This window comes from Arachis ipaensis, chromosome B2 (genome assembly GCF_059453495.1).
Source record: "Arachis ipaensis isolate K30076 ecotype BB chromosome B2, ASM5945349v1, whole genome shotgun sequence".
In the NCBI taxonomy this organism is placed as follows: Eukaryota; Viridiplantae; Streptophyta; class Magnoliopsida; order Fabales; family Fabaceae; genus Arachis; species Arachis ipaensis.
The window spans coordinates 110,215,666-110,227,933 of record NC_142437.1 but is presented as its reverse complement, the minus strand read 5'-3'; the positions used below and the strand labels follow the sequence as shown (position 1 = coordinate 110,227,933).

Below are 12,268 nucleotides of genomic sequence, written 5' to 3'. Positions count from 1 at the left end.
AGGATGACCTAGCTGAGAAACGGAGTCTCACACATTCCACCTTCCTAATCACCATTACAGTAAAAACATTGAGTACTGTTGGATTTATCGACAGGAAAATAAAATTATTCTGCCGGTAATAAATTTGCCATTGAATTTTGTGTCGGTTCTAATCCAACAGTATAAACCTTACCGATAAATATTTATTACCGTCGAACTTTATTGTCCACCGGTAACCTGCGACGGATTTAGTTTTTAAGCTATGAATATCTGGTGCCAGTTACGGGTGGATTTTTTCAACGGTAAATTTGGCACCAAACTGTTTTGTTCCTGCATTTTTACCGTTGGATATTTTTGTAGGAAAATTCGACAATAAGTTCAATTTTTTTACTAGTTTTTTTTTTTTTACATTAGTGGTGAAATTCTAAATTTTTTATTCAAATTTATATTTTGCGCAATTAGTAGCCAAATACTAAATACTAGAAGTCAAATATATTAAATTATCAGGTGTGTGAATAAAATGAAAAGTCAAATAACGGAGGACATGACACAATTAAACGTGTATAAAAAAAACCCAAGTCACTGAAAGTCGTCGTCGTCATTGTCATCGTCATCGTTCCACTGGTCCTGCTGCTGAGGCAGCGGCCTAGGCGGTGATATCTGTGCCCCTTCAGCAGCGCCGCTGCTACCAGTGCGCATCTAATCCTCGTACGGCACCATGTTCTGCTCCATCTGTTGAAGCCGCTTCAGCTCCCGCCTCCACTCAAGCCTGAGGTCATCTGTGTTTGTCATGCGTGAGAGGATCGCCTGATACCTCTCCTCAGACTCTTGCGGCTGCTGAGCTCGTTGGTGAAGGCTCCGGGTGAAGAGCAGCACCTGCTCCTGCAAATCGACACCATCCTCGGGATTGACGGTCGGACTGGTGGCAGAGGCGGATGAATGTCTTAACGTGGATGTGCAGAGGTTGTCGGCGAAGAATGATCCGATCCTGTACACGCGATTCTTGTACGACTCGGATGCGACCTCACACCAAACCCCTATCAAGAACGACGACTGATGCGGCAGAGTTGCTGCCATCATCTCGAGTACGCTGAGATTGTTGAGTTGCGACCTCCAATCTCTGCATGTAGGAGTCTTGTGTAACACATTTTATGATTAAGGATTCAGATAACTTAAAAATGGTATATCACATGATGTTTACTCACATAATGATCCGTGGCCAGCTGACCGGCAAATATCTCTGTATTGTCCTTCAATATGTAGGTATACTTGAAGGTTTCCGCCATCATCGCCTCGTGATCTAACAACTTAGACTACACATTTTGAAACCACATATTAAGTCAAGTAATACTGACATTATATTAATACTAAATGAACTTAGTAACAAAATGAAACAAGTTACTTACCGTCCTGGGCTTAGTCTTTATGAATATCGTTGATCCACTAGTGTACTTCGACAACCTGGCCAATGTTCTGTTAGTTCTGTTGGTGAGACGGCGACGCTTGATGTAAGGCCCACATCGGTTGGAGAGGGGAACGAAGCATGCCTTATAAGGGTGTGGATACCTCTCCCTAACATGACGCGTTTTGACGAGTGAGTGTGGGGGGTTTAGGCTATCATCCCTATCGTTAAAGACAAAACTGTGAGGCCTTGTGTGCCAAAGCGGACAATATCATGCTAGCGGGTGATCTGGGCTGTTACACATGGTATCAGAACCAGAACCCGGATCATGTGCCAGCGAGGGCGCTAGGCTCCCTTAGGGGGGTGGATTGTAAGGCCCACATCGGTTGGAGAGGGGAACGAAGCATGCCTTATAAGGGTGTGGATACCTCTCCCTAACATGACGCGTTTTGACGAGTGAGTGTGTGGGACTTAGACTATCATCCCTATCGTTAAAGACAAAACCGTGAGGCCTTGTGTGCCAAAGCGGACAATATCATGCTAGCGGGTGATCTGGGCTGTTACACTTGAACCCCTCATCAGTCTCCCAATAATACTTAACGTTCATTATTATTGCAGTGAAAAATAAAAATGAATCTTTTCTATTTTTTCTATTGATATTGTTAATTGTTAAGTGTATTTTTTATTATATAATATATTCTTTTATATTTTTTCTATTTTATTTAAAATAGCATAATAAAAAATTACACTTTATCATATTTATTTAAAAAAATGAAAAATTTATTCCCCAAGTATAATTACTATTCTTACTAGTGATCTTTCTATGATAATTAACTTCCATATATTTTTAATTTTTATAAAAATTATTTAGGCTGGGTTGATTTTATTAATTATTCTCTTAAAAAAATAGTAATTTTTATTATCTTGGATTTTATAAATTTGGGAAAAAATCTGAAAACTAACTTTAATTAGCTACAATTCGTTTAACTTTATTGTAAAATAAATTTAAAGAATCAATTTCCCTTTAAAACAAGTTATAGAGAAAAAAATGATTGTATTACTATTATTATTCAAAAACATAAAATTTATCTCTATTATTAAAAAAAATAAAATTATTCTTTTATGAAATACTTGTATATATATAAGAATGAGAATGTTATACTAAAATTTAATCAATAAAAAAAATTAATTTTCAAATTTTAAGATATTATTTTGTTCTTATATATTTTTTAGTTAAGAATGAGATTAAAATTAACTCGTATGTACTAATAAATATATGTTTCAATAAATTAAAATTGTGTGATAAAATGAAAAAAAATGTGCTTTAAGATTTATGGAGCAATAAAAAAAAAGCTGGCCTCAACCCAAAATGCTTTCTTTTGTGCAATAAAAAAATACTCTAACACATTATAATTAATCATGATAAATATAATTATTTAAACTAAGCATTAAAATTCTAATGTGAAAGAGAGAAAAAAAATCTTTGCACTCCACTTTTAAGATTGTATTTTCCCTGCAAAATAACAAACTTTGTTTTCTTCTCTTTTAAAGACACTTGTCAACTATTTTTTGTGATAGCAAAAATTTGCATGTATAATTTTTTCTTTGTTTTTTACCATAAAATTCACTATATATTTATTATTTAACTTATTTTTAAAATATATAAATAATTAATTTAATGATTGATTTTATATATGTATGCATATAACATAATTGAATATGAAATAACAATTTGACCAAGGACGGTGCTTTCACGTATTTGGGGAATGAAGCAGGTCTTCCTATCTAGACTAGACTTTAGAAAGATATCATTAAAAGGGTAAAGAGTAAAAACATTAAATAACAATTGAATTCGATCCAGTTCCACTTAGACTTTAATTATTATCCAAGTATTCAATGAGTTTTCCTTGAACTTTCGTCAGTGCTAAAATAGTGCCATCGGCGTTTGAAAGTTTTATATTGATGATGCTGCCAACTTATCAAAAATGGAAAACTTGATCATTATTGAGACATTGAATTCGAATTTCACTATGATTTATATAGTAAAGTGAATTGATTGCTGAGATAAAAATAATAAGTTGCTAAATGTTCACATTATTGAGAAACTTTGATTGAATACAAGAAACCGCATCCTAGATCAATGACCAAATTGTTATGCGTATAACTCTAGATAATTTACAAAATTTTACAGAAGAATAATGTATATACTCAATAATTAATTGAAGACAACAAAATACAAAATATTAATGTAGAAAAAAGGAGAGAAGGAGAGGAGAATGAGAGGAAACAAAAATAGGAAAAGATTTTCAAAATTTTTTGTTGTAACTAAAAAAAAGAGAAGAGCGGATGATAAGAATAAGAGAAATTCATAATTTTTTTGGTCATACAACTCAGGCTAAAGACTAGAATCCAAATATAATTTTGAATGAGACACAAGTACAAACCTCAAACCACAAGAGAAATCCATATGAACTGCTAATTGGAAGACAAAAAAATGGGCCAGGAGAGACAAAGAGGAGAATAAGAGAAATTGTTTTTTCTAGAGCTCCACTTTTGCAATTCAAAAGAAAAAAAAGATAGTAAGGCATATAAATCTTTACTGGCCAAAAATATCCAATTTAATTAAGTAGAGTTTCAATCGAAACAGGTTGACAATTTAATTGGATAGAATTGCGGTTGTGGGCTTAGGCCCGGTACTCCAACCAAAAACAAGAATTGGGGTTGGAGTATTTGACTAATAATTCTATGCTTCTCACAGGTAAAGATTTGAATTTAAATTATTTTTTGGCAAAAATACTTGTTGCTGTTAGATTAATAATTTCATTGGTTAATATAATATATAAATAATATTTGATATTTGAATGATAAAAAAATTAAATCTTGAAGTTAATTAAAAATAAATTTAGAGTAAAATAATAAATAAAATTTTTTACAATTTATATTTTAAAATTTAGAAGATTAGTATTTAAAAAATAAAATTATTAATAAATTTTTTACAATAGTAACACATTATTTCTAAATTACTTTTATAACAAAGGTTAAAAATCTTAATTTAAATTAAATTATCTGTCTTTCATTGTAAAAAATATATTTTTTTTAAAAATTAATCTACTCGTAAATTTATTTGTTAGGTGGAATTAAAAGATTTAGAGTACGAATTGAATACATATAGTTCATATGTTAAGGAAGTGAATTTGCAAGTGTTATGAAGCACAAGGTTGAAGGCACTTTTAAGATTTATTATTTTATTTTATAACACAGATTAATTGTAGCACATGACAATCCTACTTGAAAGAATAAACCATACAATGCTAAAGAGAAATTAGTTAAAAGCTAATAGAAATTAAAGAAACTTATCAGAAATACTGTAGAATACAAACCTGACAACCTAACAAAGAGTATATGCTCATATTAAAAGTTCGCTGCTTACTGACGCCTGGACGCGTGTCATTCTCGAAGTTGCGTTGCGTGTCTTACTCATGTTTTGCCACGCGTGCACCGCACGTGTCCATGCATGGCCACGCTCACTGTTCCTTTCTAAGTAGTTGTCACGTTCTTGATTTTTCCTCCTTACTAGCGAATAATTTTAGCATTGATTATGCAATACAAATTTGTTGCCTATATAAAGCCTCATCAATGACCATGTTAGCATATTGAGCAAAGAGTCAAGTATAATCAACTAAATTATTGCATAGATATAAGTTATAAGCATGGCATCTAAGCAACAAAAACAAGAGCTTGATGAAAGGGCAAAACAGGGAGAGACTGTGGTCCCTGGTGGAACTGGTGGCAAGTCTCTTGAGGCTCAGGAGCATCTTGCTGAAGGTTATTATTATTATTATTATTATTATTATTATTATTATTATTATCTCAATAATAATATTACGTTAAATATATATAAATGAATATGCAACTATATGGCATAAAAATGTTGTTTCACTATCAGGAAGGAGCAAGGGAGGGCAAACAAGGAGGGAGCAGTTAGGAACAGAAGGATACCAAGAGATGGGTCGCAAGGGTGGATTTAGCACCATGGAAAAATCTGGAGGAGAGCGTGCTGAAGAGGAAGGCGTTGAGATTGATGAGTCCAAGTTTGTCACCAAGAACCTAAACAAGTAGTACCATAATCTTATTATAATCCTAATCATGTATGCTAGCTTCTAATGTATGTGTGCTTAGTTTATTAGTACTAGGTAGTGATGTTTAGGGTTAATATATAACAAAGTATTTAGGTCCAGTGTCTAGAGTTCTCTAATAATAACTAGCTAGCATATATTGAGAGGTTATGCTCATTATTACTAGTGCTTCAGTTGTTTTATGCTTCAGTTGTTAATATGTACGGTTTGTCTGCATGATGTGTTTAATGATGTAATGAGAAATCTAATATTTTCCTTTGGAGAGTTGAACAGTGGTTTATGTTGTAGCATAATAATGCCATTACTTATGATGGGTGCAAATATCATTTCATCTTTGCTAAAGTAACAAAGTATTGCAACCTAAACATTAATTTTGTAATGTTTAGTCATGTATTTGCCAAAATAAAATTATTAATCTTTGCCGTAATATTTCTAATTCCTAGTAGATTTGCCCAGTTGTGCGTTGAAAATTGACGAGAACAGAGAGGTGGTAAGAAGAATTTAACTTTAGTTGACTGAAAAGTGACGAGACAAAAGAGTCTGTCATTGGCACACTTTGCGTTATATAAACTGTGCTGCTTGCATTTCTCATTTCATATTTTCAAGTCCTGAATATCAGCATATCGAATCAAAGTACAACATGTTGTCCCTTCTTAGTTCAAACAGTGTGAACTCAATCTAACTAGTTACTTTGAGTACTCTTCGGATACTTTTAGATACGATTTTAGTTCTAATTTTTAAATTAAAATCAAATTAACAAACTTCTTCTAGAACTAAATTTTTGGAAAGAATGTTTGGGCTTAATTTTGGACAAAATTTGCAAGTATCATCTTCTACAACAGTTATGATGTTTCATAATCAATACAAAGAAATTTGAGAGGAATTCAGCGGGGAAAATTTTTTTAAGAACCGACGAATTGCGAAAGTGTCAAAATGGTGCCTATTTGTATTTGGTTTACTTCAGTTTTTAATCTAAAGCCATTTATGGATATTGGCCATGCAGAGAGACACTAATTTTAGATTAGATTTTTATAAATTTAAGATTTTACTCTTTTAATCTTATTAATTCATATTATTTACAAATGTTGTTGGTTGCTTATATATTTTTTTATAGAGAGAGAGAGAGTTAATTTTTTATAAAACAATATTTTATATATAAAATTTGATAAATTTTATCTCTTTTTTAAAATAATATGTAAAATAACATGTTATTTTAATTTAATAATTAATTATATTTATCATTTGAGTTAGTTTAATTTAATAAAAATTAATATCTTAATTGTAGTAGAATTATTTTATAATTAAATTATTATTTAAAATAATAATATATTTTTTTAAAATATTAATAATTATTTTTTTTTCAGTTCACTTTTTCTTACAAAAACAATTTTGAATTTCTGTTACTTGAAACACATGCATTATTTATTATCACTTAGCTAAAAAAATTATATTAAACATATACATTATTTCTTATCTATGTATAAAAGGTGTATTTTGTGAAATTAAAATTAGTCATTTTCAATATATTTTTATCAAATTATAAATCGTGTAAATTTTTAAATAAAAAAATTAGTTATTAATATTTTAAAATAATATATAATTATTCATTTTAAATAATAATTTAAATTACAAAATAATTTTATTATAATTAAAATATTAACTCATTTAATTTTGAATAACTCAAGTGATAAATATAGTTAATTATTATCGTATACTGACACATCATACAAAATAAATTATATATTGTTTTAAAAAAAATATAGTAAAATTTACCATAAAATTTTTATAAAACAAGGCTGTGGAGTATACACTACTATATACCTTCATTTTGATTCCGTTTAATTCAGACGTCCTATTACAATCAGTTTGGGTGGGAAAGAAAACTGAAAATTAATAGGTTAATTATTTTGTTTAAAAATTAATTTATTCGAAAGATAAATATTGGATGAAATTTGTTTATCATTTTACTGATAAATATTGGAATTGAAAAATTTAGAGTACGGATTGAATACATATAGTTCATATGTTAAGGAAGCGAATTTGCAAGTGTTATGAAGACCAAGGTTGAAGGCACTTTTATCACACAGCTTAATTGTAGCACATGACAATCCTACTTGAATGAATAAACAATACAATGCTAAAAAGAAATTAGTTAAAAGCTAATAAAAACTAAAGAAACTTATCAGAAACACTGTAGAATACAAATTTGCCAACCGAACAAAGAGTACATGCTCATATTAAAAGTTTGCTGCCCTATTCCCAAATAAATAACTGGACGTCGTGTCATTTTGGGAGTTGCGTTGCGTGTCTTACTCATGTTTTGCCAGGCATGCACCACGTGTCCATGCATGGACACGCTCACTGTTCCTTTCTAAGTAGTTGTCACGTTCTTGATTTTTCTTCCTTACTATCGAATAATTTTAGCATTAATTATGCAACACAAATTTGTTGCCTATATAAAGCCTCATCAAGGACTATGTTAGCATATTGAGCTAAGAGTCAAGTATAGTCAACTAAATTATTGCATAGATACAAGTTATAAGCATGGCATCTAAACAACAAAACCGACAAGAGCTTGATGAAAGGGCAAAACAGGGAGAGACTGTGGTCCCTGGTGGAACTGGTGGCAAGTCCCTTGAGGCTCAGGAGCATCTTGCTGAAGGTTATTAATTATTATTATTATTATTATTATTATTATCTCAGTAATAATGTTACGTATGTATATAAATGAATATGCAGCTATATGATATAAAAATGTTGTTTGATTATCAGGAAGGAGCAAGGGAGGGCAAACAAGGAGGGAGCAGTTGGGAACAGAAGGGTACCAAGAGATGGGTCGTAAGGGTGGATTCAGCACCATGGAGAAATCTGGAGGAGAGCGTGCTGAAGAGGAAGGCGTTGAGATTGACGAGTCCAAGTTTACCACCAAGAACCAAAACAAGTAGTATCATCATCTTATTATAATCCTAATCATGTATGCTAGCTTCTAATGTATGTGTGCTTAATTTATTAGTACTAGGTAGTGAAGCTTAGGGTTAATATATAACAAGGTATTTAGGTCCAGTGTCTAGAGTTCTCTAATAATAACTGCTAGCTAGCATATATTGACAGGTTATGCTTATTATTACTAGTGCTTCAGTTGTTAGCCTTTGATAGTAGGAGTATATGGTTTGTCTGTAATGATGTGTTTAATGATGTAATGACAAATCTAATATTTTCCTTTAGAGAGTTGAATCGTGGTTTATGTTGTAGCATAATAATGTCATTACTTATGATGGGTGCAAATATCATTTCATCTTTGCTAGACTAACAAAGTATTGCAACCTAAACAGTCATGTATTTGGCAAAATAAAATTATTAATCTTTGTCGTAATATTTCTAATTCCTAGTATATTTGCCCAGTTGTGTTGAAAATTGACGAGAAGAGGGAGGAGGAGGAGGAGAGTAAGAAGATCTTAACTTTAATTGACTGAAAAGTGATGAGACAAAAGAGTCCGTCATTGACACACTTTGCTTTGCGTTATATAAACAGTGCTGCTTGCATTTCTCATTTCATATCTTGCTTTCATGTCCTAAATATCAGCATATCCATGAAGCAATGGAATTAAAGTACAACATGTTGTCCCTTCTTAGTTCAAATAGTGTAAACTCAATCTAACTCATTATTTTGAGTTCTTGTATTCGAAGAATATAATTGTTTTGGGTACTCTTCGGATATTTTTAGATACGATTTTAGTTCTAATTTTTAAATTAAAATCAAATTATCAAACTTTTTCTAGAACTAAATTTTTGGAAAGAATGTTTGGGCTTAATTTTGGAAAAAATTTGCAAGTATCATTATCTCATCTTTTCTAAAATAACATGTAAAATAATTTGTAAAATAATATGTTTTAATTTAATAATTAATTATATTTATCATTTGAGTTAGTTTAATTTAATAAAAATTAATATCTTACTTATAGTAGAATTATTTAATAATTAAATTATTATTTAAAATAAATTATTATATATTTTTTTTAAATATTAATAATTAATTTTTTTCAGTTTATTTTTTCTTAAAAAAATCACTTTTAAATTTCCTTTACTTGCAGCACATGCATTATTTGTTATCACTTAACAAAAAAAATTATATTAAACATATACATTTCTTATTTATGTATAAAATGTGTATTTTGTGAAATTAAAATTAGTCATTTTTCAATATATTTTTATCAAATTATAAATCGTGTAAATTTTTAAATAAAAAATTTAGTTATTAATATTTTAAAATAATATATAATTATCTATTTTAAATAATAATTTAAATTACAAAATAATTTTATTATAATTAAAATATTAACTCTCATTGAATTTTGAATAACTCAAGTGATAAATATAGTTAATTATCATTATAGACTGACACATCATACAAAATAAATTACATATTATTTTAAAAAAAAAATATAGTAAAATTTATCATAAATTTAAAAATAATATAGTAAAATTTACCATAAATTTTTTATAAAACAAGGGTGTCGGATATACACTAATATATAACTTCCTTTTTATTCCGTTTAATTCAAACATCCTATTACAATCAGTTTGGGTGGAAGAGAAAACTGAAAATTAATAGGTTAATTATTTTGTTTAAAATTTAATTTATTCGAAAGGTAAATATTGGATGAAATTTGTGTATATTTGGGCGCTATTATTTTATTAAAAAAAGATTTTTTTCAATGAAAAAGATCTTTTTAAATTTTTTAACAATGTTTGGTAAATTTTTAGTAATAAAAGTAAAAGTATTAGTAAAATAAAAAAAAAAAAGATTTTTTTGAGAAGCTGTAATTTACATTTTTTTTAAAAAAAAAATTTTTAAAAAAAAGATGTTTTTCATGTAATAAATAAATAAAAAAAAATTTATATTGTTATATCCAAATATAATTGATAGATAAAAAAATCTTTTTTATATGAGATATCCAAACATAAAATTACTTTTACTTATCTATAAGATCTTTTAAAAAAAATAATTCGAAAAAAGATCTTTTCTTAAAAGCTCACCAAAACAAGCCCTTTGTTTATCACTTTACTCGTAAATTTATTTGTTACAGAGTTGTGTCAAGTAAGATGGAATTGAAAAATTTAGAGTATGGATTGAATACATATAGTTCATATGTTAAGGAAGCGAATTTGCAATTGTTACGAAGACCAAGGTTGAAGGCACTTTTATCAGAGATTAATTGTAGCACCTGACAATCCTACTTGAAAGAATAAACAATACAATGCTAAAGAGAAATTAGTTAAAAGTTAATAAAAACTATAGAAACTTATCAGAAACACTGTATAATACAAACCTGCCAACCGAACAAAGAGTACATGCTCATATTAAAAGTTAGCTGCCCTATTCCCAAGGACGTCGTGTCATTTTCAGAGTTGCGTTGCGTGTCTTATGTTTTGCCACGCATGCACCGCACGTGTCCATGTATGACCACGCTCACTGTTCTTTTCTAAGTAGCTGTCACGTTCTTGATTTTTCTTCCTTACTATCGAATAATTTTAGCATTAATTATGCAACACAAATTTGTTGCCTATATAAAGCCTGATTAAGGACTATGTTAGCATATTGAGCTAAGAGTCAAGTATAGTCAACTAAATTATTGCATAGATATAAGTTATAAGCATGGCATCTAAGCAACAAAACCGACAAGAGCTTGATGAAAGGGCAAAACAGGGAGAGACTGTGGTTCCTGGTGGAACTGGTGGCAAGTCCCTTGAGGCTCAGGAGCATCTTGCTGAAGGTTATTAATTATTATTATTATTATTATGTCAGTAATAATATTACTTATGTATATAAATGAATATGCAACTATATGATATAAAAATGTTGTTTCATTATCAGGAAGGAGTAAGGGAGGGCAAACAAGGAGGGAGCAGTTGGGAACAGAAGGGTACCAAGAGATGGGTCGCAAGGGTGGATTCAGCACCATGGAGAAATCTGGAGAAGAGCGTGCTGAAGAGGAAGGTGTTGAGATTGATGAGTCCAAGTTTGCCACCAAGAACCAAAACAAGTAGTACCATTATAATCCTAATCATGTATGCTAGCTGCTAATGTATGTGTGCTTAATTTATTAGTACTTGGTAGTGATTAGTTTAGGGTTAATGTATAACAAGGTATTTAGGTCCAGTGTCGAGAGTTCTCTAATAATAACTAGCTAGCTAGCATATATTGAGAGGTTCTGCTTATTATTACTAGTGTTTTAGTTGTTAGGGTTTGATGGTAAGAGTGTATGGTTTGTCTGTAATGATGTGTTTAATGATGTAACGACAAATCTAATATTTTCCTTTAGAGAATTAGAATCGTGGTTTAGCATAGTAATGCTTTCTTATGACGGGTGCAAATATCATTTCATCTTTGCTACTGAACTAACAAAGTATTGCAACCTATACATCAATTTTGTAATGCTTAGTCATGTATTTGGCAAAATAAAATTATTAATCTCTGTAGTAATACTTCTAATTCCTGGTAGATTTTCCCAACTGTGTTAAAAATTGATGAGTAAAAAGATTTTAACTTCAGTTGGCTGGAAAGTGATGAGACAAACAAGTTTGTCATTGGCACATTTTACGTTATATAAACGGCCGCTTGTATTTCTGGTATCATGCCTAGCTTTCATACCTTGCTTTGAAGCCCTGAATATTCGATGAAGCATATCCATGAAATAATGGAATCAAAGTATTGCACACTGTCCTCTGTTTTTAGTTCAAACTGTGTAAA

At 30.1% G+C, this 12,268-nt stretch overlaps 3 protein-coding genes across 3 annotated transcripts; all 3 read left to right on the top strand.

Moving 5' to 3' along the window:
* Window positions 1-5,022: 5,022 nt before the first annotated feature.
* On the top strand, window positions 5,023-5,789 carry LOC107625779 (em-like protein GEA6). The gene is made up of 2 exons (XM_016328489.3): window positions 5,023-5,206; window positions 5,328-5,789. Exons 1-2 carry the CDS (start codon window positions 5,092-5,094, stop codon window positions 5,498-5,500), a joined length of 288 nt encoding a protein of 95 aa, XP_016183975.3. The 5' UTR covers window positions 5,023-5,091; the 3' UTR covers window positions 5,501-5,789.
* A 2,201-nt stretch (window positions 5,790-7,990) lies between these two features.
* LOC148575200 (protein SLE2-like) lies at window positions 7,991-8,741 on the top strand. The gene is made up of 2 exons (XM_088503776.1): window positions 7,991-8,179; window positions 8,290-8,741. The coding sequence occupies exons 1-2, from the start codon at window positions 8,062-8,064 to the stop codon at window positions 8,460-8,462; spliced, it is 291 nt and encodes a 96-aa protein (XP_088359902.1). The 5' UTR covers window positions 7,991-8,061; the 3' UTR covers window positions 8,463-8,741.
* A 2,362-nt stretch (window positions 8,742-11,103) lies between these two features.
* On the top strand, window positions 11,104-11,844 carry LOC107625778 (protein SLE2). Its single transcript, XM_016328487.3, has 2 exons — window positions 11,104-11,291; window positions 11,393-11,844. The coding sequence occupies exons 1-2, from the start codon at window positions 11,174-11,176 to the stop codon at window positions 11,563-11,565; spliced, it is 291 nt and encodes a 96-aa protein (XP_016183973.1). The 5' UTR covers window positions 11,104-11,173; the 3' UTR covers window positions 11,566-11,844.
* Window positions 11,845-12,268: the final 424 nt, after the last annotated feature.

Excerpts from the sequence above, each read along its gene's own strand:
- LOC107625779 (XM_016328489.3), top strand. The coding sequence starts at position 5,092 with ATGGCATCTAAGCAACAAAAACAAGAGCTTGATGAAAGGGCAAAACAG. Across the intron at positions 5,207-5,327 it reads TCAGGAGCATCTTGCTGAAG|GAAGGAGCAAGGGAGGGCAA; the intron begins GTTATTATTATT and ends TTTCACTATCAG.
- LOC148575200 (XM_088503776.1), top strand. The coding sequence starts at position 8,062 with ATGGCATCTAAACAACAAAACCGACAAGAGCTTGATGAAAGGGCAAAA. Across the intron at positions 8,180-8,289 it reads TCAGGAGCATCTTGCTGAAG|GAAGGAGCAAGGGAGGGCAA; the intron begins GTTATTAATTAT and ends TTTGATTATCAG.
- LOC107625778 (XM_016328487.3), top strand. The coding sequence starts at position 11,174 with ATGGCATCTAAGCAACAAAACCGACAAGAGCTTGATGAAAGGGCAAAA. Across the intron at positions 11,292-11,392 it reads TCAGGAGCATCTTGCTGAAG|GAAGGAGTAAGGGAGGGCAA; the intron begins GTTATTAATTAT and ends TTTCATTATCAG.